The sequence below is a fragment of the Mirounga angustirostris genome, unplaced genomic scaffold (genome assembly GCF_029215605.1).
Source record: "Mirounga angustirostris isolate CCGP_5_RB_7025 unplaced genomic scaffold, mMirAng1.0.hap1 SCAF_9, whole genome shotgun sequence".
Classification (NCBI taxonomy): Eukaryota; Metazoa; Chordata; class Mammalia; order Carnivora; family Phocidae; genus Mirounga; species Mirounga angustirostris.
In genome coordinates, this window is record NW_026991717.1 from 39609773 (window position 1) to 39637576 (window position 27804).

Here is a 27804-nt window from a genome sequence, read left to right on the forward strand (position 1 = left end):
AAATCTTACAGAGTAATACTGAACTATCATATCACTCTCGATGGTAGGTTAATTAGCAAAAAGTTCATTTAGTAAAGAACCACTTTACCATCAAATCACTCTGTTTAAAAACATATGCAACATTTGCAACTCATATAAAAAACACAGGGCTAATTTTCCTAATATGTAAAGAGTTCTTATAAATCAATTACAAATAGATGGAAAACTAAAAAAAAGAGGAAAGGAACATGAAATAGTTCACAGAAAATACATACATAAATGAGTATTAAACATACACAAAAATGTTTAAATTTACTAATAGGAAAAGTGCAAATTAAAACCACCTAAGTAAGATACCATTTTCATCTCAAATTGTCAAAGATAAAAAAATACAAAATACTGTGCTGGCAAGGCTGTTGGGGGGAACAAGCGTTTTCACACATTAGTGGTGGGAATATAACTGGTGTAACCTTTATGGAGGGCAATTTGATTACATCTATGTAAACACAAATGCATATACCCTCTGACACAGAAATTCCACTTCTAGGAATTTATCCTCCAGGTATTTTAAAAATGTGGAATGACTTATGTTCCATGTAATTCGGTACAGTTTTGTTTGTAATAGCAAAAGACTGAAAACAATCCAAATTTCCATAGATAAGCAACTGTTATTAATATAGGCTGATCTCCAAGCTACATTAAGAGAAATAAAAAGCAAGCTGCTGAACAGCATATATACATATAACGTCACCATTTGTATATAAAAGAGAGACCACATGTCCACATTTGTGTGTATATGCATTATGTCTAGAAAAATACGTAAGTAATTGGTAACTGGGGGCGCCTGGGTGGCTCAATCGGTTGGGCGTCTGCCTTCTGCTCCAGTCATGATCCCAGGGTCCTGGAATTGAGTCCTGCGTCGGGCTCCCTGTGCAGTGGGGAGCCTGCTTCTCCCTCTCCCTCTGCTATTCCCCCAGCTTATGTGCTTTCTCTCCCAAATAAATAAAATAAAATAAAAAGAAATTGGTGACTGGGGGAAAGTGATAGGAGGGGAGCCTTTCACTAAATATCTTTTGGAACCTATAAATTCTGGACTATATGGTTTTATATGTATTCAAAGATAGATGTAAATGTTAACTACAACAAATAAACAAAAAACTCCCTAAGTTCATGATCCTCATGCAAAACAGCCTCAACTGGGGAATATATATGCACAAAATCGTCCGCGTTTGTTCCCAGACTTTAGCTGAGTTTAAAAAGCCAACAACGGAGGGAGAAGCGGCCTCACAGCTAGACAGGCAGAAAAGATGAGGGGAAGGGAAGGGAAGGCTAGAGAAATAAAGCTGCCTACAAATAAGTGGCGCAGCGGGCACAGGGGGAAATCAGGGGTGGAGAGCAGGGGGCAGAGCATATTCAAAAGAAGAGGAGAAAGAGGCCAGAAGCAAAAGCACTAGGCATCACAGAAGGGCCAAGACAAGCCCTGGTGATTAAAAAAAAAAAAATCATGAACAAACTCACCTATCAACGCCTCCCAGAAGAGAGCACAAGTCAGCGCTGAGGATGGAGGGCAGCATGTCATAGCGACGGTCTGCTAAATAGTAAGTGGTGGCCCTGTGAATGACACATACACGGGTGGGTGCATGACCTTCAGCAGCACAATGGCTGACTGCAGGGGCCGTGGGGAGGTAAAGGGCCACATCCTCAGTGCAGATCCCCCAAGACTTGCTGTTTCATAAAGTGCAGCAGACTGGGTAATCAAGGGGACTAAGGGGGACTGCCTTGGGCTGAATATTCTTCCAATATTCAGACAATAAAAAGAAAGAAAAAGTGACATGAATCTTAGTTGTCTAGGAAAAATTCGAGTGTAATGAGCCAGTACTTATAGAGAATAGTATCCATACAGGAAAAATTTAACTCACTGTACTTTAGAAGGAAAGTGGGTTTGAAAAGGTTCTGTTAAAAAAAAGGAAAGGTAAATTGATCAAGAAACTATTTCTCTAAAGGGAAAGGGGAAGTGGACCTCCATTTTTTTTTTTCCTAGAAGGGATTTGCAGAATTGCACAAAACTGGGAAATCTTTGTTTTGAGACTCTGAAACTCGGGAGTTATGGAATAGGTTAGAGTCACAAATACACTGCTGGTGTCTAAAGACATTACCTTGTCCTAGCTTCAATGTCGATATAAGAATTTGGTGGCACGAAGTGCGTTACGTCTGCAATGTGGACCCCAAGTTCCAAGTTGCCATTAGTTAAGGTTCTGACTGAGAGCGTGTCGTCCACATCTTCACAGCCTTTTGGGTCAATGCTGAACACAAGATGGGTTTCCCTCAAGTCTTTCCGTTCTCGTTCCTCTTCAGGACTCACTTTCCAGGGATTTCCTGGTGTGTTGACTGGCATCTCACACATCTGTATGACGAGAGTCAGATATTCAGCAATTCTCGCACCATAAGCTTCCTGTGAAAATCTGCTCTGGAACATTCTCACTGCAACCTCATAGAAATCCCATTCATTCCCTGTTACCTTTTGCAATAAACTTGTTTCCTTCTTTCAATCAATAATTATTTATTAGGTGCCTAATGTGTGTCAGGAACTGCGCTAGGTTCTGGAAAGGTCAGGAGCCAATAGGAAAGACGAAGTCCCCTGCCCTTGAGGACCCTTACAGTTTGGCAGGAAATGTGCCAGTTTCCGGCAGCTTCTTTAGTTATGGAGGCCACAGCAAGGATGAATGGTGGCTTATAAAGAGCACAACCTCTTCCCCATTTTCAAATGACCCACTTGTTTAAATGTACTTGAGCTTTTAATTCAAGGCAAGCCCTAAAAAAAAAATCAACATGTCCCAAGTACTAAAAGCCTATTCCTTAAAGATAATTTAAGCAGGACCAATCTAGGGCACTTTCTCTCTATTATTACCTGTTTAGGCCATCAATTTGCAGTTAAGTAGGCTAAACGGGAAGAGAAAATTCTAGTCCTGTGAAGTCTAATCCATGCTTTATTTTATTCTAACATTTTCACTAAGAGCTGTCAAAACAAGTCAACAAATAATTTCCAGAAACCAATGTTAAGCATAAAAATTTAATAATGTAAAATATTCTAAAATATTTTACTATTATAGCTACTGTTCTGTCAAAGACTATAATGAAAATAACACCCATACGCTCTTGTCGGCAATGCAAACTGGTCCAATTTTTCTGGAGAACAATCTGCCCATATAAATAAAAGCCACTTAAATTTTTTATGCCCTTTGACTTGGTAATCTTACTTTAAGGACTACATCCCAAGAAAAATGATGCAAGAGGCAAAAAAAAAAAAAAAGCAATGTTTATAAAAATGTTTGAAGTAGCATTTCTTCTACTACTGAAAAATTAAACAGCCCCATGTCCAACAATCGAGGAAGACTTAAAGCCAAGCAGAGTACATCGATATGCAATAATTTGCTGTAACTACAAAGTAGCTATGTCAATACACAGAAATAATTTTTTTTTTTTTAAGATTTTGTTTATTTATTTGACAGAGAGAGAGATAGCGAGAGCAGTAACACAAGCAGGGGGAGTGGGAGAGGGAGAAGCAGGCTTCCCACCGAGCAGGGAGCCCGATGCGGGACTCGATCCCAGGACCTCGGGATCACGACCTGAGCCAAAGGCAGACGCTTAACGACTGAGCCACCCAGGCGCCCCACAGAAATAATTTTAAGTGAAAGAAGCAGAACAGAAAATAGCACGGGCATGCTACGGATCTAGTTATGCAAGACTAATAAACAAGATTTATGAGGATTTTAAAAGATCATAAAGTGATGGAAATAGCTAATGTTTTATGTTTATTGAATTTTGTGTTTTCTGCAAAGGTTAGAAAAACTGTTTCAAGAGCATTATTTTTTGACCCTCAGGTCAGAGATACGTGGAACCCAAGAAGCCGCTCCCCGTGGCTCTGTGCAGGCCTGTGGGTGAGTGATTAGGACAGGGAGTGGAGCCCAGTGGGGTCTGCAACTAGGCACCTTGCAGCTGCTGGCGATGGATGTATACTGACAATAAGCCACTGACATACCATTTTTAAGCACAGTTGGAAAATGTAAAAATTTGAGAGCTGTGAGCCTCTGGGAAACTAACTATGCACTTGAAGCTGACTTCAGTCTGGTCCACACACAGAATAGAGAGGAGTGAGAGGCTTCCATTATCTGTGGCTTTTGTGAGTGGTTACACAGTACAGAGATTTTTCTTCTTAACGATGAAACAAACAACAAACGAATGCAAAAAGAAACTGTACACAGAATGTCCTTCACCAGACCAAAGGACTCTAGGAAACCGGACCTGAGCTTCGGAGAAAGGGACAACCGAAATACTGTTTTCCACCAAGATGGTTGCGATTTCCCCTTCCAGGTCCCCGATTCTTCCTAAAACACGCACAAAATGTCCATTTGGATACACAGATGTCGACTCCCAGGAATCGATGCGTACAACCACCCGGAAGTCCTGCACAAAAAGAGGAAAAAAAAAAAGAAACCCACCAGCCCAGCACCAGGAATTAAGTGGGTCAATCAGAAGCACCAGATAAACAAGATACACAGCAGCAAGCTCCAAAAAGAGTGGCCGATTTAACAGTGGGTTTTGCTTCTTGTTTTGATTCTTGCTGTTTTACTAAATTGCCAGATGGTTGTGTAAGTGATTGGCCCAATGCTTTGGAAGGAGGCAATACCTCTCTACATCAAATAAACAGGCTGCAAATTTTAGTCTGTTAAAGAAAGCCAACTGTGACATATTCTAGTTAACATTTGCAACACGAAGGAAAACCCCATTGTGCATAGTACAAATTCCATTTCAAAACAAAAATCTCAATTTTGCCAGTGTGGGAGTTACTTTCTACTTTCTTTTTTTTCTCTTTCTTAAAAGATTTTATTTATTCATTCATGAGAGACAGAGAGAGACAGAGGCAGAGGGAGAAGCAGGCTCCCCGCGGAGCAGGGAGCCCGATGAGGGACTCGATCCCAGGACCCTGGCACCATGACCCGAGCCGAAGGCAGACACTCTACCGACTGAGCCACCCAGGCATCCCGGCTTTCTACTTTCTTTGAAGTTACTTTCTCAGTTTTAAGGGCATCTTCTGGTGGGGAAGGAGGGGTCAGTGTGAACTGAACCCCACTGCCCCCAAACTCCAGCAAACCACGGGTTTGGAAAGCGAGGGTTGAAACTAGCCTCAGAGAGCCTGCAGAAGGCTTCCAAGGATGCAAAGGGTACACAAAGACCCGGTTATTGGCTCTGGCTCGGGACGTCCTGCTACAAGGTCTCATTTACCAACTGCAAAACATCAGGCAAATGAAATTGGGCCATGCTCGTACTCTTCGCCACAGTAAAGGTTTATTCCTAACTTCCTTGTTTACGTCTTCTCTCCAGTGCTATATTCCTTTATGGATAATCGATTCGGTGAAGTACCACTATATCATTCCCACCAGGTATGAGGCCCTGTTAGGTGCAGGGAATGTCTCAGTGGTACTTCGGTGAAGTACCACTATATCATAAGGGCAGAGGGATCGTATTTCTATATCACTGGCTGGAAGAAAGCTTGTTAGTGTTGGCAAAGCATATCTATTGGAAGTTTCTGTGTTAGACAGCCGGATAATGTATGTCCTACACAGCTCTTTCTAGGACAGTTTCTCTCTGGCCTCCATTTATTAACCAAGGACTGCTTAACAGATGGTTCTATATACTTAGAATTTTTAAAAAACAGGATCTCGAGATGCCAAATGCCATCAATAATTTATCCCTTCTTATGCAAAGGCATTAACTGCGTTTCCTGGTAGAGCTGGAAGGCTGGCAAAGACAGGGGGAAAAGGGGAGAAGTACGTCAGCTACCTGGAGCGCTTCTGCTTGCTGAGTGCTAATGCGGATTTTGGGAATTCTGTAATCCCAAGGTGTAACTAGGATTTTCTGAGCGTTTTTGCCCTGAGACTGGACCTCTTCTTTGGACGGAAATGTCACCACATAATCCCGCCAGTTCTTCTGAAGGATGCCCACCACTCTGCCTTTGGGAAAACAAAACAAAATAAGGCCTTAACTGGTGAGATGTTACGTCTCTGGATGCTGACTAGTTCAGCAATGAGGAAGAAAACAGGAAACACAACGTCCCATTTGTATCAAGCACATTCTACACAAGTAGAGATGCTTAAACATTTGCCTTCCTGGCATTTTATATTAAGATGGCTAATTTTTTGAAAGATAATTTTTTTTATAACATCATCAGTTTGCCCTTTCTGCTGTGGGGTCTGATGTGACACTTAGCATCCATCAGTCCCACTTTCCACTTTCTCTTTTGCCCTTCTCTTATCAATCTCAGGTTGAGGATGTCGGGAAAAGCCAGTGAGTTTTACTTTTTTAACTTATGTCCTCTCCTGTGCATATTCACTGTCTTTCTTGCATTTTCCCACCAGTCAAGATCATTTGGGCCAACACTATATACAATGAAGTATGCAAATCGTTAAGTCTGACATACAACACTTTCCAGCATCACTGACTGAGGTTAAGAAAAAACAAACTTTAATAGTTAAAAGTGCTATCTTTTGACTATTTAACTACTGATTGATTGAGCCCCTACCAGGTATGAGGCCCTGTTAGGTGCAGGGAATGTCTCAGTATCAGAACAAAGTCCCTGATTTTCTGGAGTGGACGTTCTAGTTTGGGTGTCTGTAGGGGTGGGAAACAGACAATAAAAAGTAAATACATGGACGGTAGTGGTGTTTGCTAAGGAAGATACAAAGTAGGGTAAGGTGACCAAGAGTGACACAGGGTCCGCAATGGCAGCTATTTTAAATGAAGTGACAATCTGAGCAGAGACTTGAAGTGAGGGAGGCTGGCATGAGGAGGTTTGGGGAAAGCTCGTTTTCAGCGGTGAGAGGACAAGTCGGTCAATGTGGCAGGAGCACAGTGATGACGAGGACAGTGACAGAAGACAGGCCAAGCCAGCGGAACCCTGTAGGCCACGGTAAAGACTTCGGATTTTATTCTGAGAGAAACAGGAAGCAGTCACTGGAGAGCTTAGAGCAGAGACATGACTGGACCCAAAGACCTTTAAAAGGACCCCTGTGGCTGGCTCCCGTGTGGAGAAAAGGCCATTTGGGAGCGAGGGGGGGAGCAGGGAGACCAGTGAGGCAGTGGCTGGGATGGCCACGTCAAGGGGTTCTCGCGGACCCGGTCAGGAGAGGAGCGGCGGGGTGCGGGACAGGCCACACAGAGGGCAGAGCCTGCCAGGCCTTGCTGATGAGTGACAGAAAAAGTGGAGGGTAAATCCCAGGGCCTTTGGGTTGACCACGTACAGAATGAACCTGCCATTTATTGAGAGGGGGAAGACTCGGGGAGGAGCAGGTTTGGGGGTAGAAATCAGGAGTTTGTTATTAGGCATGCTAAGTGGGAGGTGCCCATCGGACATTCAGGGGAAGATGCCACATGGACAACTGAGGAGACAACACTGGAGGCTGAGCAGGGGGTCTGGGCTGGAGAAACAGAGCGAGAGGACTGAAGGACATTCCGCGAGGAGGCCAGGTGCCTCCCGGAGGTCCGTTAAGATGGAGAAGCTCAAGCAAAGGGACCGAGAAGGAGCACCCAGCAGGGGAGGCGAAGCACCCAGAAGCCCAAGATGAGGCAGTGATCTGTTGGCCAAATGCTGCTGAGGGTTACAGGCGCCCAGGGCTACAGGCAATGCTGTCACTGGTGCCCTTGACAAAAGGTCAGGTCAAGGATTTCTGCGGGTGTGGGCGGCTGAATGTAGCGGCTTCGGGAGACAGTGGGTAGAGAGGAAGCTGAGAGAATGCAGGGTTAGGGGTTTCACTGAGTCTCGTCGTACACTAAAGCAGAGAAAAGGGCAGGAGCCGGAGGGGATGTGGGACTTGAGAGGATTTGGGGTTTTGTTCTGTTCTAGGATGGGAGATATGACGGCATATTTGGATGCTGAGGAGAATAACATCAATCTGCAGAGAGGGGGCAATGGGTAATGGAGGAAAGGAAACGATAATGAACCTTAATAACTGTAGCATTTCTGGATCGTTACAGACAGGACAAATAAACTTCCCACAGGAAAACCGGAAACAGGGAGGCCTGCCAGCGGGCTCACCTGTGGGCATGGGCTCACTCGGGGGGTCTCCCAAGGCCTTGTCCTCACTGTCATTCTCACACAGGGCGGCCGTTCTTCCTTTCCATTCGTTTCTAGGGAGCAATTCCACGACTACCACGTCTCCATGGATCGAGCGGTTTCGAGCCTTCATCCCGTGGATGAGGATGTCACTGACTAAACCTGTTTGGGCGGGCACATGGAAACCCCATAAAGCCGCAGGGGAATGCCACACATAATGCATTGGACATCTAATCAGTGGCCCTGCAGAGAAAAGCTTCCTCCTTCAAAGGGGAGATCAAACTCTGCCCATATTTATAGCAGGTGGCCGCTCCCTGCACCCGCCTACGTAAGCCCATGCTGGAATTGTGTCACATGCCGTCAGGGGCCACGCAGCCAGGGAGTGGTGAGCGGGCCGATGAACCACGGATCCCGCCAGACCCCCGAGCAGCAGACAGCGGGAGAAATTCTCCTTCTCCTTCCATCCAGCCACGTTCCCTCGACTTCCAGGGTGTTTTGCTCCCTGCCACTGAAGACCTAAGAGCTACACTCTGTTATGATACAGCTTATTTACACATCATCTTCATTTTTATCACTTTTAAAATTATTCCAGTAAGGCTGCACAGGGCAGTGTCTTAAAATCGCAGCCAAACTGCCTCCGAAGGAGACTCAGCCCCACTGCTCACCAGATGTGTGAACTCGGGCGAGTTACTTTGCTTCTCTGTATGACACCTTCCTCACCTGTAACCTTGTGTATCCTCACGAAGAAAAGGGGCAAAACAATGATGATATCTACATTTAGTGCTTAGAACAGTACCTGAGGTAGAGTGGATACTCAATAAAATTTAGCTGTTCTCAATTTTAAAAACTGATTGCAATAAAATCAGATAAAACGCAAGGGGGGAAATCACCAATCCGGGATCCCGCACACCCAGAGTGGGGGTAATCTGACTGGCATATTCAACGCGACAGTTTCAGCTTTGCTTTCTTTACTGTGTAATTTCATAATAAAGATGTGGTATGGAAATTTAGGTAAGGCTTATACTGAACCTGAATCTTTACAGCTGGCTCCTTGAAGTCGAACGAAAGCTTCTATTTGTGCCCTGTGTTTGTTGACATTCAGGATTCCCTGAAATCACAACAAAAATCAACTGAAAAATTTCTGCCCACTTTGCCTCCAAAGGTACAGTTTTTAAAAGGTCTATGAAAATATCCCCAAAATATTCTTTTAAGGTCTAGGATCCCTTCCTTTAGGAAAAATATTCATCACCAAGGTTTCTTTTCTCCAGAGAACATACCATCATTTTGAACTATTCTTGGCTACACCAGGTGTTGAAAGTGCCAGGATCTATCTTAGCTAAGTGATGAGTGGTCTTTAAAAAATCTTCTTCCTCAAATATCCTCCCTGGAATGCCGTAAACTTTACTAGCAAGTTGGAAGCATTAGCCACTCAAGGCATACTCATTTATTTTTTTATTTTATTTATTTATTTTTAAAGATTTTATTTATTTATTTGACAGAGAGAGACACAGCGAGAGAGGGAACACAAGCAGGGGGAGTGGGTGAGGGAGAAGCAGGCTCCCCACTGAGCAGGGAGCCTGATGCGGGGCTCGATCCCAGGACCCTGGGATCACGACCTGAGCCAAAGGCAGACGCTCAACCGACTGAGCCACTGAGGCGCCCCTCAAGGCATATTCATTTAAAATACCCATACTTTAGGGGCACCTGGGTGGCTCAGTTGGTTAAGCATCTGACCCTTGATTTCCTGTTGGGCGTGGAGCCTGCTCACAATTCTCGCTTACCCTCTCTCTCTGCCTGCCCCTGCCCCACCCCTACGCTCTCTTAATAATAATAATAATAATTAAAATACCCACACTTTAGGGGCACCTGGGTGGCTCGGTTGTTAGGCGTCTGCCTTCGGCTCAGGTCATGATCCCAGGGTCCTGGGATCGAGCCCCACATCGGGTTCCCTGCTCAGTGGGAAGCCTGCTTCTCCCTCTCCCACTCCCCCTGCTTGTGTTCCCTCTCTCGCTGTGTCTCTCTCTGTCAAATAAATAAATAAAATCTTTAAAAAAAAAAGAATACCCACACTTTAGGGAGGGACTTCAGCATGGTATTCTCAAACTTTGACCTGCATAAAAACTGTCTGAGCTGCTTGTCAAAAATGTAAAATTCCCGATGGAACACTTCTGTACCTTGATAGTGGTGATGGATACACAAATCTACTGATGTGATAAAACGTGCGTGCACAGACACATCAAACTGTTAAATCTGAATAATAATTTTATCTGATTCCTTCTCAAGATAGCTTGACAGCTTCTGGGTTCTGGGTCCTGAAGGACCACAAAAGACCCCTTGAATGGTGCAGGAAAATTACAAAAGAGTGAAGAAGCCAAATTTCACTAATTTCACAATTTTGTCAGATCTCCATACCTTGATTCAAAAATATCTTCTCTTTCCCAGAGAGGTGGAGGCATTTATAAGACTACTTGCGTGATGCTCAATATGTAACCCGATTAAGAAGACAGAGTAGCACCAAACCAGAGAGCAAGGTGTCCACAGGAAGAACAACTCTCAAATCATCTTTAACACGGACAGCCCTGGCTTACTCATGCCCATTTTATTTACGGCCTTTGAAATTAAAGGCCCGTGACAGGCCAGTAAAGCAGAGAAGAAAACATGCCGGCTGGTGCCATCACCAATGCTTCATGACCACCCTCACCTGGATGTAGCGACCAGACTTAATGCCGGCTTCTAACACTTCCAGGGGAAGATGTTCTGCGTACTCCTTCCCGTGGCTCTCCTGACTCTCATTCTCTCTTTCCCGTCGAGACTGAAGGATAGAGTCACAGAGCTCGTGGGCGGCCTTTAAGTCGGGCCAAAAATTGTCCAGGTAATTCTGCATTTGATGAAGGCACAAGAGAAACGTGGTCAGAGGATAATGGTGCTTCCTTGTGGGAGTATCACCAAAAGTCCTGCACGGGAACTGTGGGCACGCGGTTTGGAGGAGGCGCTCAGCGAGCCTTACCTCCCCAAGCCTCACATTACTGGCTGGTTTTCTACCATCTCACTCTGCCCTGAAGCTGGGCCGAATTACCCTAGGGAGGCCCTTCCTACCATGGAATGCTTACTGGCACTTTCGAATCTCCTCCTGCTCTCCCCCAGCCGCTGCACGCACGCACGCACGCCCCTGTCCTTCTGCCTGTCTTCACCTGCATCTCATTGCTGCAGACAATGGCCTGCAGTGAATGGAGAGAAGAGCTCTTCTGTGTGCATTCTCGTCTTGCTTTTTCTTTGTTTTGTTTTTTTCATCTCGAAACGTTTGAAATTTTTTTTTTTTTAAAGATTTTATTTATTTATTTGACAGAGAGATAGAGAGACAGCACAAGTAGGCAGAGTGGCAGGCAGAGGGAGAGGGAGAAGCAGGCTTCCCGCTGAGCAGGGAGCCCGAAGCGGGGCTCGATCCCAGGACCCTGGGATCATGACCTGAGCCGAAGGCAGCCGCTTAGCCGACTGAGCCACCCAGGCGCCCCACGTTTGAAATTTCTAAGAAACTTAAATAAGCACGTAAAAATGGCAAGGAGGGAAGTGTCTGTGGAAACGTCTCCTCCCTCCCTCTCCCCCCGACCACTGGCTATGTCAAATAAGCAGAGAGGGGCAAAGTAAAGGTTTTCTGTTCTTCTGAGGCCTTCCTCTCCTAAGCTCCCAGAGTCTTGGGGACCGTCCACGGATGTGGTAACATTCCTCATGTAGACGTTGCTATTAGTGTGATGACCTGGTACAAAATGTGACTTTGAAACAAGTGGTCAGGGTCCCCTCCATGTGGACTTACTGTTATTGCACCTTTTGGTGCAATTTTTTGGGGGCAATTCCGTCAGAGAGACCCTAGACCAAACACCCAGCACCACCCGCAAGAGGACGACGGAGTGTTGAGGCCGGCTGTGCTATGTCCAGAGCACACTCCCTCAAACAGTTGGCCCTCACTGAATAACATCAGTTTTACGGGTGTTTTTAACTCAACTTGAAGTCTAAGGTAGAGTCTAGCACATTCTCTTTCCTCAAATTAAAAAGAAAACACATTTTCCTTCTTGCCAACGCCAGCATTTCTTCCACTGACTTCAGGGACCTGTTCAGATCACTTCCTTTCTTTCCCGAGTCCTTCGAGAAGTTCTGTCTGTGCTGACTCAGTACCCCGACTCCATGGTCACTTGCCACCACCAGGCTTTTGCCACTATGAACCGCCTCTTCGCGAGGATTTGTCTCCCCTCTTCCCAGCTCACTTCAAGTCCCCACAGGAAATTCTGGCCTTCCTTCTCATCTGAACTCCACAAGTGTCTCCTTTTTCCTGCTATCATTCACCTCTATGAAGCCCTCGGTTACACAGTTTGCTTAGGAGACACTATACACAATAAAATGGCACTCTAGGACTGGACTACAAAGAAAACTAATTTTAACAAAAAGTAGAAAAATGTAATTTTAGTCAGCTGTCCTCTGCAGGAACAAGACATGATGTATAGCAAGAGAAAAAGCAAGTGACACCATCATTAATATCCAGCGCCCCCGGAATTCTCTGGCACGCTAGAACACTTTGTTATAGCAGGGCCAAGAAAATTCTATTGGCAAATCTTTAGCAATACAAGCACCTGGGAACTCTTATAGCGTCTACAATTCAAAATCCAATTTGACTTTCTGTGAACAGACAGGGGTAATGGAGGGTCTCATTCAAGGTTCTGAATCAAAAAATGGACACCAACCGTGGGAACTTGATCGGCCAACGGGGCAGACACACGAGATCAGTAATCTATTGGGAGGTTAACAGCCATCCACTTTCTCAAAGGGTCCCCCCCAAACCAGGAGAACTGTGTTGCCAACACAGCCCAAGGAACGGTCCCCAATAACGCTGCTCCTGTCTGTGATCTGGACACCAAGCTGACAGCTCTCCTCCAGCACTCCTCACCCCTTCCTCTATCCCTACTAACCCCGGTGCACATTCGTAGGTGGGGAAGAGCTAGCAACAGCAGAAAAACAAGGCTGGCCTTCAAAACTATGTTGCGTGGGTGCTCAGAAAAATAATTTGAGAGGCAGCAGAGCAGGGTGGGTAAGAGCTTTGGAGTCAGAGTTCCGGGGTTCTAATCCTAGTCCCACCACTTGCTACCTGTGTGACTTTGTGCGAGTTGCTTCGCCTTTCTGTGCTTTCGTTTCCTCGTCAATAAAATATGGACAATAACATCTACCTCGTGGGCCTGTTGCAAGAATTAAATGAAATAATCCACTTAGAACGGTGCCTGGCAAAGATGAGTGTTGGCGATTACTATTAGGTGAAACCATGTAAAACTGCCATTTTGTAGGTCCAAAACAAGAGAATATTGGCAGTTTTATAAGATCCAACCTCATCTCACCATCATCACTCCTAATATTGTTACTGTTAGAACTATGGACAAGTTCTCGGTCAACAGGGGGCTTACTGGGCTGACGTCTCAGATGCTGTGGGTCTTACGGTCACAGGGAGTTTGCCCAAATTTGCTGGGGTCAAGATTGCTTAGTTGGAGAGAAACAAAGACATGGAACTCGTTGGTTGAAGTCTTCCTTCACTCGTTATTTTCCCTTTTCTGTACTGCCACTGGGCCCGAGAGCATTATGGGCACCACTGAGTAAGTGAACACACACACACACTCATGGACACAACAGATGGAAGTACCTTGAAAGAAATCACAAACACTCCTTCTGTCTCACTTCCATACTGCTGAATCGCCTCTTTGTCTTCTGTCACCATAACGATTGGCATCCTATCCTGGCAGTGGTGAAAGTACCACACGGCTGCATTGTATATGCTCCTGGAAAAGCAAAGGGCACGTGAGCCCTCCCAAGACAAGCTGCTGTTTCGAGCCTCACCCTTGGCTCTTAACCTGTTCCCCTTCAGTCGATGCAGACAACCGTTCGTTCATTCAACAACTAATTCCCGAGCACCTATTATAAGTACGCCCTGGGTTCGGCACTCTGGGGGACACAAAGATGAATCAGAAAGCACCTGACATCTCTTCTCCCTGAAGACATCCAACTGCCACAGCAACCTCTTTCATTTCTTGATATGGCCTGGAAACCAGGAGGCTCTTTTCCTACCTTTTAGTTGGCACGCTGTGACACACAGCACCGCACGGGTGACTAGCTAAGCTTGTGCGGTTGAAAAGACGACGAACCAAGTCTGGCTAAGAGCAAAACTAGGCTGCAAATAGCTGAAGATCATAATCTAATAAGGTCTGCTATGGAATCACATGAAATATCTGGAAATCTTCCTGAAAAGAGCCGGAATTGGAAAACACAGCCTAGATCTGAAGACGTGTGTTCGAGGCTGGATGTTTCCAGTGATGTGTATAAACTCAGGACAGCCGGTATCTGTAGGCATCTGTTCTCCTTTCTGCAAAGTAAGATGCTAGGTAAGGTTCCTTCAGTTTTAGGTCAAAAAAAATTTCAGCCAGGGACACCTGAGTGGCTCAGTCAGTTAAGCGTCTGCCTTTGGCTCAGGTCATGATCCCAGGGTCCTGGGATCGAGCCCTGCATCGGGCTCCCTGCTCAGCAGGGAGCCTGCTTCTCTCTCTGCCTGCCGCTCCCCCTGCTTGTGTTCTCTCTCTGACAAATAAATAAAGTCCTTAAAAAAAAAATTAGCCAGCATAAACTGTACGAGCCTGTGTAGTTAGGCAGTATGATCATTCTAAGTACTCACGTGTGACCTAATCTAGAGAAAAATTTGCTTTCCCTTTCTGGTATTGGGCCCTGTGGGAACTTTGGACTATAATTAAGGGCTCAGTATGCATCAGTGCTTATTTTACTTTAGAGAATTTAAATATTTAATGGCTATATAGATAAAGAAATACAAGGAAAAAGACGATTTAAATGTTTTGTATGGATAAGACATTTGAGAGCTTAAGATCTCCTTGGCTCTCTGCAGAAGAGCAGAGCAGAGGCTATGGGGGCCCAGCACCTGCGCCCCAGGCCCACCTCTGACTTCGGCTGCAGTTGGGCGGCACTCCCATCCCACCCCAGGCCCGCTGAGTAGAGTCATCACCCCTGCAGAATGACCCTCAGCTAAAGGCCAAAGTCTTTTACCACCCTCGCCTCCGCCCTTCCAGACAACTTCTGAGGCACATACTGTGCAGCTTCTCAGAGATTCCCAATAGGACTGAGCCTCAGTTTCCCACAGCAGTAACACATCTTTAACTGCTTTCCCTCCTCCTGTCTTACGCCCTGCACTTCCTCACTCCTGTTTCAGGGAATTGCCCCCCACATCAACAACCCACACCCAACTCCTTGCTTCAGGCTCTGCTTTTAGGCGGATCTAAACGGTGACACCATACTTCCTAAAACAGCTTTACCAGAATTAACCTACCAGTTTCAGTTTAACAAGACTGGTTGGGATATCAGAGCAACCTATACCAGAAAAACTGAGATGATCTTAGCTTAAAAGTGGACCTTCCCCGCCCCCCACGAGCATTAAACGCCAGCTGACTCACTCTGAGTATCTGTGGCTCCCTTATGACAATTTCTAAAACATACATGTATTTAAACAATGTATCTAAAATAGTGACGCATTAAGCATTTCAGTATTAATCATAGTTCCAGAATAACTGCCGGTTTATTCTAGCATCCTACTTTGATCAACTCCCGGATAACCAGTGGTAAAGAAAGTAAAGAGAGTCAGGCCAACGCCCAGCCATACCTGGTCTGCCACTTTTCCATGGATTCTCCTCTTTCTCGAGGAAGATAGCAGTGCTGCTGGAATTCATTAGCAAAGAGAATGCAGTCATGACGTGCATCCTTCAGGAGATTTCGCAATTTGTTATATTGTCTGGGACACAGAGGAGAAAAATAAATCTGACATAGCAGGCTCTCATCTACTGCTAGCTCTTGCTAAGGATCAAAGAAAATGAGGCATTTTAAGACAAAAGACTGATTATTTAAAACCCAAGAAACACTTATTTATATCGGCCTTGGAGCGCATAGTACTATTGGGCTGTTGTTTCTCAATTTCGCCTGCTAGAATGTGCTCAGGCAGCACCTCATTCATTAGCGTGTGGATCGATCACCCCGCCCTTTCCCCTTCTAGACTTCTGGCCATTTATTATGGAATTATATGGCCCTGCCCCGCACAGCCCCCTCTTCAAAGGCTCAGGCAGGACCAGAGGCAAGCAGAGGTTAGCACTTTATTTTCGTGCCTCACTTTGTTCTATAAATGGCATTAGGCATGAGTACATTTTACTTTTTGCTGGAAGCCTGGAAAAGGACATGTAAAGGAAGTAAGTTTGGGGATTTATCTGTGAATTTTATTTATGCAGCCGCCTCACTTACGCGAATGAGGGCTAGCTTCATCTGTCAGACACAGATGAAGGTTTCTCCTTAAGGTTTCTCCCATCAGGAGATCCTTCCAGTAATGCTAGCCAAAGTCTCACATCAAATACGTGGCCGCACATGGGTCAGTTTCTAAGACAATGCTCTTCTTTTCTTTTTTAAGAAGGTGCCTTTCAATAGTCTAGGTAATATGAAATACAGAAAATGTTCACAGTTATCTTAAAGGAAGCCAATTGTTTATTTAAAAATGGACTGATATTAAACCAGATGTTACATTAACATATAAATTATCCAAGGCAGATGACTGGCATTTAACATGTGTTTTAATATAAAACTTGTGCCCTTCCATTCCCACCTCCAGCCCGCTGCCGTGGATTAAAAAAAAAAAAAGAGTCTTTTCATTAAAGCAAAGGCAGAACTCTCCAACTTCTCGTCTTTAAATAAATGCTAATTACCAATATCTGTGTCGTCTTAACACTTAATCAGAAAACAAGAAACACTGATTTTATTTTCTTAGTAATTATAATTTTGAGCTATTTTTAAAAGAATCATCAAGTAATAGCACTTCTACAATTTCATAATAAACAAAAGGATTTAGTTTCATGTCTGTGAATGGCAGCTTTCCTTAACAGCATCCCACTTGTACAAACAAAGGCTGCCCCGCCCCCCAACTCAGAAATGCTTAGAACATATAATTCGTAATTTTCCCACCTTCACAAAGAGAGATTTAAAGTCAGTTTTAAAACCTCTTAGAGGGGCGCCTGGGTGGCTGGGTCGGTTCAGGTCATGATCCCAGGGTCCTGGGATCGAGCCCTGCATCAGCCTCCCTGATCAGCAGGCAGCCTACTTCTCCCCTCTCCCCCCGCTCATGCTCTCTCTCGCTCTCTCAAATAAATAAATAAAATCTTTAAAAGAAATAAATAAAACGTCTTACAATATGCATAGGAGAGTCTACACCACCCCGCTTACAGCCACCATCCCTGCGCAGTGGTAAGGTGAAGACTTTCACTTTCTGCTTTACACATTTCTGTAATGCATGAATTTTTTAAAATGAGCACTTATTTCTTAAGCAATAAAGGATTTTAGAAGAGACTTCATAAACAACTGTAATTATTTCAGAGAAAACACTGAAAAAAATATTGCCTATTTTTCCTGATCTTATCTTCCATAGTTTTTGCTCCCTTTATCGACCATCACATTTACTAGACCCCTAAAAAAGCACCTGAACTTAGTGCACTCATTTGTTTGTTAGTTTTCTTCTGTATTAAGCATCCTTCATTTAGCAAACATTTGCTGCATTCCTTCTATGTGCTGGGTCTTTTGCTCCACTGAATGCCCTCAGATGACACCATCTAGACATCTCTTCATCCACAGCACCCTGCTCACGGTGAACATGACAGAATCAGCCAGTCCTCAAAAAAATTAAAACAAGAACTACCAAAAATTAAAAAAAAAAAAACCAACAAGAACTACCACATGACCCAGCAACTGCATTTCTGGGCATATACCCCAAAGAACTGAAGACAGGGTCTCAAAGATATTCTTATACCAATGTTCATGGCACGATTCTTCACAATGGCCAAAGGTAACCAAGAAGCAATCTAAGTGTCCAACAACAGATGGATGAACAAAATGTGGTGTATACCTACAAGGGAATATTATTCAGTCTTAAAAAAGGAAGTTCTGACACATGCTACAACATGGATAAACCTTGGGGCACGTGGGTGGCTCAGGTGGTTAAGCGTCTGCCTTTGGCTCAGGTCATGATCTTAGGGTCCTGGGATCGAGCCCCGCATCGGGCTCCCTGCTCCGCGGGAAGCCTGCTTCTCCCTCTCCCTCTGCCCCTCCCCCTGCTTGTGTTTCCATGCTCCCTCTCTCTCTCTCTCTCTGAAATAAATTAATAAAATCTTAAAAAACCATGGATAAAGCTTGAAGACATTATGCTAAGTGAAATAAGCCAGACACAAAAGGACAAACACTGTATGATTCCACTTACATGAGGTATTTAGTTAAATTCATAGAGACAGAGAGTAGGATGGTTGTTGCCAGGGGCTTGGGGGAGGGGGAAATGGGTATAGTGTTCAATGGGTGTAGAGCTTCAATTTAGGGGGATGGAGGAAAGTTCTGGAGAGGATGGTGGTGATGGTTGCACGAAATGTGAATGTATGTGCTCAATGTCACTGACCTTTACACTTAAAAATGGTTAAAATGGTAAATCTTATGCTATATACATTCACCACAATTTTAAAAAATGGCTAGGCTAAGTGGCCAAACAAAATAAAACAAAAAAAAGGGCGCCTGGATGGCTCAGTTGGTTAAGTGACTGCCTTTGGCTCAGGTCATGATCCTGGAGTCCCAGGATCGGGTCCTGCATTGGGCTCCCTGCTCAGCTGGGGGTCTGCTCCTCCCTCTGACCCTCTTCCCTCTCGTGCTGTCTCTCATTCTCTCTCTCAAATAAATAAATAAATAAAATCTTAAAAAAAACCCAAAAAACCCCAGAACCACCACCCATTTCAGTGGGAGAAGTGCCATGAAGGGGAAAAGTGCAGGGTGTGACAAGAACATGGCAGGGCCGGGGAAGGCCTCTGGGAAGAGGTGACACCTGAGAGAGGGATGAACGAGAGTCAGTGAGACAAAGCACCCAAGGGAGCAGAGGGGGACAGAAAATTCAGGAGAGCAGTTCACGTGCCTGATAAATGTTTCCCAAATGCATAAGTGAACTCACAACTCCTTGTGACAACAGTGATCCAAATACAAGCCAGCAGTGTGTCAGGACCCACCCGGACATTAGCAGAACCCTGTGACTGTTCTGCCAGGCTCTGTACACATCCTTGGATTTGTTATGACACCTACACTCTGGACCCTGGGATTCTCCAGCCCTGAACTCCCCCAGGTACTGATGTTCCACAAGTCAGACCCAGGGCGTTTACTACCAAATTAGAGGGACGACACAGCAAAATATGCAACTTAACAAAAAGAATGTTCTCAATTTAAAGTTTCGCTCCCATATATTTTCCTTATTAGACTTGCCGTGCATGCTTCCATTTATCAGCTACCTATCAGCCGGATAAGATGGATGAACAAATGGCACAAGAATATTAATGGGGAAAGCAGGAAAGAGTGAATCACTCGGAGTGTGACAGTAGGGTTGTCTTGTAGGCATGTGGGCTTATGGTTGTAATTTAATAGGGCATACATACAATACAGTCATATTTTTGCCAGTCAGGGCTGGTGGTGCGTACGATGGGGTTAGATATATGAGTATCCTGCCCGGAGCCGGCAAAGAGCATCACGGCGCCTTCAACAAGTTTGGCCTGGATGACAGGAGAACAGCAGTTTCAGAGAGTCAAGTACAATAAAATGATCTGAAGTTTTAAAAATTCCAGTCTTACAGAAGAACCCTAGTTTTCCTGGCCTGGCTTAAGCATTCCCCCAAATCTCTATTATTTAAACAGTTCAATTTCTTACAGGTACGGCTACGTTTACTTTCCTTAGATTGATTTTTGTACTATTTTCCCTCAATGGTGAGTTTACCTACAGATGCCACATCCCCTCTCCCTGCTGACTGTATTCTTGGGGGATCAGAAGCGGGCATCCTACAACCAGTCAGCAGACGTACAATACTGTGTTTCTTCAACCAGTTTTTGCAGAACCCGGCTAGGGTGTCTTAGGTAGACTTACTTTCAGAGGTCCTTGAGTTTTCCACAAGAATTTTAAAAGTTTGTGTTTTCCTTTATATTAGGTGTATCTTTTTTTTTTTTTTTTTTTTTAAGTAAGCTGTACACCCAGTGTGGGGCCTGAACTCATGACCTGGAGATCAAGAGTCACATGCTCTACTGACGGAGCCAGTCAGATGCCCCTAGATGGTACTTTTTTTTTTTTTTTAAGATTTTATTTATTTACTTGACAGTGAGAGAGATAGCGAGAGAGGGAACACAAGCAGGGGGAGTGGGAGAGGGAGAAGCAGGCTTCCCGCTGAGCAGGGAGCCTGATGTGGGGCTCGATCCCAGGACCCTGGGATCATGACCTGAGCCGAAGGCAGACGCCCAATGACTGAGCCACCCAGGTGCCCCTAGATGGTACTTTTAAAACATTTTCAATGGAGTATATTTTGGACCATCTGAATGCCCTCTAACTGCACTGCCATTTGGAAGCCTCAAAAAGACAACCTCAAACTCATGACCTCTAGCTCCACCCCTCTGGACCTCCTCCAGCGCTCGCTCGCTCTATCCAGTTATGTAAACCAGAAACCTTGGTGTTAGCCTTGACACCACCTTCTCCCTCCCCTTACACATCTAACTCCATTACCAAGTTTTATGGTTTTTTTTTTAAAATAACAGCTTAACTGAGATATAATTCATATGCCATAAAATTATCCCTCCCCCTTTTTAAAGATTTTATTTATTTGAGAGAGAGAGAGAAAGCACAAGCGGCGGGGAGGGGGGAATGGAAGACAGAGCGAGAGGGAGAAGCAGGCTTCCCCACGGAGCAGGGCGCCTGATGCGGGACTTGATCCCAAGACCCTGGAATCATGACCTGAGCCAAAGGCAGTCGCTTAACCGACCGAGCCACCCAGGCGCCCCTCAAATTATCCTTTTATTTTTTTTTAAGATTTTATTTATTTGCGAGAGAGAGAATGAGAGACAGAGAGCATGAGAGGGAGGAGGGTCAGAGGGAGAAGCAGACTCCCTGCTGAGCAGGGAGCCCAATGCGGGACTCGACCCCGGGACTCCAGGATCATGACCTGAGCCGAAGGCAGTCGCTTAACCAACTGAGCCACCCAGGCGCCCTACAACTTATTTTTTTTTTTTAAGATTTTATTTATTCATTTGACAGAGAGAGAGAGCAAGCAAGAGCACAGGGAGAGGCAGAGGTAGAAGCAGACTCCCCGCCGAGCAGGGAGCCCGATGCGGGACTCGATCCTGGGACTCCAGGATCATGACCTGAGCCGAAGGCAGTCGCTTAACCAACTGAGCCACCCAGGCGCCCCTCAAATTATCCTTTTAAAATATACAATTCAATAGCATTTTGTATAGTCACAGAGTTATGCAACCATCACCACTAAGTCCAGACATTTTATCACCCCAAAAAGAAACCTAGATCCATTAAGCAGTTATTCCCCATTCCCCTGACCCTGGCAACCACTAGTCTATTTTCTATCTCTAGGATTTACCTATTTCAGGCATTTCATATAAATGGAATCATACAAAAACGACTTCTTTGTGTGGCTGGCTTCTTTCACTCAGCATAATGTTTTCATGTTATAGCATATGTGTTTCATTCCTGTTATGGCTGGATAGTATTCCATTGTATGGGTAAAGTACATTTTGTGTAACCATTATCAGGTGATGGACATTTGGGTCCACTGCCATTTTGGGGGCTATTAGGAATACAGTTGCAATGAACATTCCTGCACAAATTCTGCACGGACATGTTTTCCATTCTCGGCGTTAAAGACTGAGAAAGTTCTACAGACTTTTACCTATTAAGATGCCATTGGAAATATCTCTTTCTTTCCATCTCTAAGTTACCAGCACCTCTCACATGAACTGAAGTGACAGCCTCTTCTCCATGGCCTATCGTCTTTTCAAAATAGGAATCTGATTATATGTATTATCCCACCCAGCTTACGACCCTGCAACATCCCTGGGACCCCTCGTCCACGCCACAGCCTTCTTCTAGTTTCTTTTCTTTTTTTTTTTTTATTAAAGATTTTTTTTTTTTTTTTTTTTTTTGACAGAGAGAGAGATAGCGAGAGCAGGAACACAAGCAGGGGGAGTGGGAGAGGGAGAAGCAGGCTTCCCGCCGAGCAGGGAGCCCGATGTGGGACTCGATCCCAGGACCCTGGGATCATGACCTGAGCCGAAGGCAGACGCTTAACGACTGAGCCACCCAGGCGCCCTTCTTCTAGTTTCTTGAACGGAGCAAATCTCCCTCTCCACGACCCTGCACAGCAGCCCCCTCCCCTGGAAAGCTTCTCTCCTTTCTCTGCCTGGTTTACTCCTACCCACCCTGGAGAGCCCAGCGTAGGCATCTCCCTCGGGAAAGCTTTCCCTCGCCTCCCTGGCGAACGCGGGCTCTCAGGGCCCGTGGCTCCGTGGCAGCTCTCCATCTGTTTGTGTGATTAGCTGAGTACCACCGTCTCCCCCAAACACCGTGTCTGCGTCTGTTCTGCACGGCAGCCTCAGTGCGAGCATGGTCCCGGCACGCACAGTGTCTCAGCAAATGTTTGTTGAATAAACAGATAAACACCTGCACACAGGAATGAAGGCAATGGACAAGACAGCCTCACAGTCATCAAAGGATCCCTCACGGAACAAGTGTGTGAGGATCGGCAGAGCATGCGATTATCCCGAGCAATCAAAAACGTGACTTCTTTCATAATGTTTTCTGTAATATATTTAATATACTTAGGAGAACAGGCATTTTCCGTATTGATAGTATCGAAATCAAAATACAAAATCACTTTAAGTACAGAACCAGATTGGAGACTATGTCTTTTTACTGGGAAACTCAACTCTGGTGATTTCATTTCAGTAGAACAATGTTATCGGTCACGTTAAATTAACGTTCATTTGCAGTCTTCTTATTGTGTAAGCTTTGTTTATTTAATGTGAAGGTCAATTTGGGTTTAGGGTTGCAGTAAGTACTTAAGCATGAGGACTTTACATCTAGATTTATGTTAAAACATGTTTAAGTAACTAAGCAAATTAAGACTGGGTGTCTAGGAAGAAAAAAGTTGATAAAAAGCCTTAGAAACAAAGACTGAGTAATACCAATCTATTGGATGGGGAGTTGGATCACTTGACTTCTTAGATCCTCTCCAACTATAATATTCTCTAATTCCAATCTTATGTTATATACTGAGAAACAGAGGTGTGAACTATTGAGACTCTAAAGCTATAAATAAATAATTCAGGAGGAGGGCAAAAGAAGAAAGCAAGGCATCCTTACACCAGACACTAGACCAACCAGGTATTTTTCACTGACAAGGCTTTTTTAAGCAAAAATTGTTTCTCAAAGCGTATCAAATAGAATGAGTTATTTACTAGCATCTCAAATCTCCAAGGAAGAATGGAAAAACACAAGAAAACATTTTCCAACATTAAATGAAGCAAAACACCAGAGGGCCAATGACTTACATTTAACACTTAATGAAATCCAAACTAATAAAGCGAATTCCCTGAATCTTCTACATTCAAGGGCTGTGATCAATTATAAAGTTAGCTTTCGATATAGGACACTTTTTAAGGCTTCGGCAGTTTTGGTCATTTAGCTCTTTGAACCTGAATACAACTGCCGGCTGCTTACCAGGTAAACAAAGCACCAAGTCCCAAACGTGCTGATTCCTTTGCCTGCCTCTTCTTTCTCTTCATCAATTACGTTCTGTACCCCTGCTTTAAGACCAATCTCTCTCTCTCTTTTTAAAGATTTTATTTATTTGTCAGAGAGAGAGAGAGCACAAGCAGGGGGAATGCCAGGCAGAGCGGGAGTCAGTCTCCCCACTGAGCATGGAGCCCCATGAGGAGCTCCATCCCAGGACCGAGATCATGACCTGAGCCGAAGGCAGACGCGTAACCAACTGAGCCACCCAGGTGCCCCTTCACTGTGGCCTTCTTAATAATGTTTTCTTTTCTCTAGCTTACTTTATTGCAAGAATACGGTATACAACATTAATATATATAAAATATATGTTAATCGACTATATTATCGGTAAGGATTCTGGTCCACAGTAGACTATTAAGTTTTGGGGGAATTGAAAGTTATACATGGATTTTTGCCTGTGCAGGGGTCTGAGCCCCTAATCCCCACGCTGTTCAAGGGTCAGACTTTTTGTACTCCATAAGGCTGGAACTCTGAGCTCAAAATGTGCTTACCAAATGGGAAAACCAGGGTGATATCGTATCAGCCTATTTCACAACTGCTCATCCTTTGTTTTCACATTTAGTATATTTAGAGACACGGTAAAGCGGTGGAAAACCAATAGTTTTTCATCAAGTTAACTACTTTTGAAATGTTCAGGAGAAAAGCCATTTAAATTCCAATTCTTTGCTTTTGAATGTCCCAGGAATTGGTTTTTAAAACAACCCTTAATATTAAAAATATTTCAGAAAACAGAAGTTGAAAAGGCTCAGCAGAGTGCTTGCAATCCGAATGATAGCAACAAATTGATTTTAGTAGCAGAAATTGAAATACGACCCCTGAAGCAGCATTCAAACCTGGATGTGTATAAACATCTATATCTTTGTGTCTGAGCAAAATCAACTTCAAACTCATTGAAAAATATTCTATCTGAAAAATCCGCAATCTAGGTAATGCACATTTTTTTGAACTGAGCATATAAGGACAACTCATCATTTTCATATACAAACATACTTCATCTTTTACCACCAAACTCTAAAGAAACCAGAACATTTAAAAAAGAATAAACACATAGTTTCTGCTTTTTAAATAACTAGGGGTGTTAAGAGGTCGGATGTATAATTGTAATATGCTGTTTCTATGCAGTCGTCACGTTCAAATCATAAATCCTTTCCCAATGTTAAATGAAGCAAAACCAGTTTTTAGGTATTTGTTTAAAAGGTAAACAATTGTTCTTCATTTAGGTATAAGGCAAGCATTTTAGACTGATTTCAATCAGAAATCATTTGGCAAATACAATGGGTATGGCTGGTAGTTATACTAGTCATGTAAAAATAACACAAGTTATTTCTGCTTTCCTTAAATAAATCACTACAAGTACAATTTGCATCCACAATAAACAGTTTAAAATTTAAAAATAAAATACTGCCCCCCCCCCAAAAAAGTATAGGCCTCTGAAACAATGTATCTAAAAAATACATGCAAACCCAAAGCCAAGAATCTTAAATACCCATATACTGGGGACACTGCAGTTGATCGATCTACAGTCAGATCTCTTGGCCAGGTGTTGAAGCAGAAATATAAAATAATGTCACTGCATTCCTCACCAGCGAAGAGAATACCAAATTAGTTCAAAAAGTCCTTTCTGACAAAATAATGAATTCCTCCCCATCCCCTCCAACAAGGGACCTTCTCTAAAGGGGAAGAGAAAAATATGCCATATAGAAATAAATAAATAATGCAAAACAGATAGATACCTGCGGCCTTTCTGATGCTGCACAGTTTGACAAGCCGTCTGCATGAAAATAATTCCCTTCAACTCTGGGAACTCAAGGATCTCCAGGTAATCTTGAACAACTTTCCAATCTGGGATCATGTAATGAGTCACATCACTAGACAAGAGTTTCCCATCTAGAACATAATTCAAAATGTAAGCGATTAGGCAACAATTGCGAACCTGGCTTGTCTCTACTTCAATGTCAAGGTGCTCCACTCTGCAAAATAACTTCCAGTCTTAACTACACCCTGAAGTTTTTAAAGGACACGACAAACCTACTTTGGTAGAGGCCCAGAGTTCAGGTAAATTCAGCATCTTCATTTGTCTGAAGCTGTGCTAAGTAAAAGCTCAAGGTGGTTTATGGTGTGGCCGGTGGTGCAGAAGATGACTGATTTTTTAAAAACAAATCTTTAGCACGACCTAAATATTTATTTGTGTTAACTCACCGACCTACACTCACATTCGAATGGGGTCCCCCGAAATATACATGTTAACCACCTGTTTATGCCTAGCAATTTCAAGCGGGTTCTGAGTCTCAAGCTTGTGTACACGCTCAGAAGTCTCCAGGCGCCAGAAAGCCGGAATCGACTGGAAAACATGCTCAGGGCAAGCAAGGGCAGTGGTTAGGCTTTCCACCCAGCCCGCATCTCAGGGAGCTGCTTAGCCAAGCTGTACATGAAACGTTCGCTTTAACCCCAAACTGAGGATTCCCAGTACTTTCATCAAGTTAACTACTTTTGTAGTTAGGCTCCTCTCCCACCAGACAGAAGAGAACCAGTCATCTTCCTCGTTAAATCGGCCACCCTTGCAGCTGAGAAACCAAGTGGGCGAAGGCCTAGCGCACAGCAGCTCCAAATCCAACTTCCCCATGACCTTCCTGTGCAGCGAGGGCCCGGACAATTCGCAAACTTTAGTGCCGACGGCTCTGCACCCGCTAAGAGTCTGAGGGTCTGGGCTGGCAGGTCAGAACATTTGTGCGAAGTTACGCGTCAAATGAGCGGCAGCAGGCGCTCTCCGCGCCGCGGGATGGCGCCCCACCTCTCGCCGTGGGGCCCGCGGCTCAGCCCCCCCCCTTTCACCACCACGCCATCCTGGGGGGTGCAGAAGAGGCAGGGTCCTGCGCCCCGGGCCCCTCGGAAAGCCCCGCTCGCCGGGCCTCTAGGCTGTGGGGGCGCCGGGCTCTGGGCCCTTCCCCGCGAGAGGGGGGCCGTCGGGAGGGCGGGGGTGGAGAGCCCCAGGGAGCAGCGCGCCACGGCCGTCGGGGCGGCTCCGGCGCCGCGGGCCTCTCGCTCCCACCCGCAGCCCCGCCGCCGGGCCCGAGCTGCTGCCTGGGCGGGCGAGGCCCGGCGGCCCCGGCCTCGGCGCGCGCGCGACCTCGCGCTCCGCCTCCGGCAGCGCCCGGCGCCTCCCGGCGGACGCCCGGCCCGGCCCCGCCGCCCTCGCTCCCGCCGCCCAGGGCTCTCCGCGCCGCGGCCCGGCCCCGGCGCTGACCGTTGCGGCAGGCGGCGGGCCGCGGGCAGAGCGGGCTGTTGCAGGGCACGCTGGGCCGCAGGTAGTGCTCCCGCACGATCCGCAGCGTCCGGCCCTGGAAGGTCCTCAGGAGCAGCACCTTCTCCCGCTTCTGCAGCATGCTGGCGGTGCTCGGCGGGTCACGGCGCCGGGCCCCGCGGGGCCGGCCCGGGCGAGCGGCCGGGAGGTGGCGGGCGCGGCGCGGCGCGGGCGGAAGCGAGGCCGCGGCTCCGGGCCCGCCCCCTCGGCCGGGCGGCCTGGTCTACGCGGGCTCCTGGGCACCCCTGGCAGCCTCCGGAGCGCCCCGAGGGGCACCGGAAACGCCCTAATGGCCGCGGCCGCGGCCGCGGGAGGGGTGCTCCAGCCCCGCCTCGGTCTCTCCCCTGCCCACCATTGCCTGGGGGCAGCGAGAGGTGCCAACCGCCCAAACGACGTAGGGAGATAAGGATGTGTGGACGCTGTGGAAGCTGCAGTCTTGTCGAGAAGGTATTGGTCCAACCCTGAAGGATCATTGGATTTTGTTGCTACCCCCAGGTCCTTGTGGGCATGGCGACTGCTGGGTGGGTAATTATTAGTGTTTTCTGTTCCTCGCTCTTGCTTTCCTAAAAGAGCTCAAAGATTCAGCGAATAAGCCAGAAATCCTGCCAGCCCAGCATTTTCCCCCCCTCTTAAAAAGTCGTATTTATTTTTAATTTCATGTATTTTTAATCCATATGAAAATTCAAACAATGCAGATAAAATGAAA

General features: G+C 45.5%; 1 protein-coding gene across 2 annotated transcripts in view; it reads right to left on the minus strand.

Moving 5' to 3' along the window:
* The window catches only part of DIS3L (DIS3 like exosome 3'-5' exoribonuclease), a 33404-nt gene extending 6132 nt beyond the window's left edge, over window positions 1–27272 (minus strand). Inside the window, exons 1-11 of one of the 2 annotated variants that reach the window (XM_045899831.3) lie at window positions 27042–27272; window positions 25531–25684; window positions 15783–15911; window positions 13767–13902; window positions 10791–10967; window positions 9119–9197; window positions 8072–8251; window positions 5821–5990; window positions 4282–4443; window positions 2136–2383; window positions 1498–1590 (exon numbers count right to left, since the gene is read on the minus strand). In XM_045899831.3, the coding sequence (XP_045755787.1) occupies window positions 1498–1590; window positions 2136–2383; window positions 4282–4443; window positions 5821–5990; window positions 8072–8251; window positions 9119–9197; window positions 10791–10967; window positions 13767–13902; window positions 15783–15911; window positions 25531–25684; window positions 27042–27180 (1667 nt within the window). In that variant the 5' untranslated portion in view covers window positions 27181–27272. Of the gene's footprint in view, window positions 1–1497; window positions 1591–2135; window positions 2384–4281; window positions 4444–5820; window positions 5991–8071; window positions 8252–9118; window positions 9198–10790; window positions 10968–13766; window positions 13903–15782; window positions 15912–25530; window positions 25685–27041 lie in introns of those variants that run through there. The other variant, XM_064570272.1, reaches the window with a different exon arrangement.
* Window positions 27273–27804: the final 532 nt, after the last annotated feature.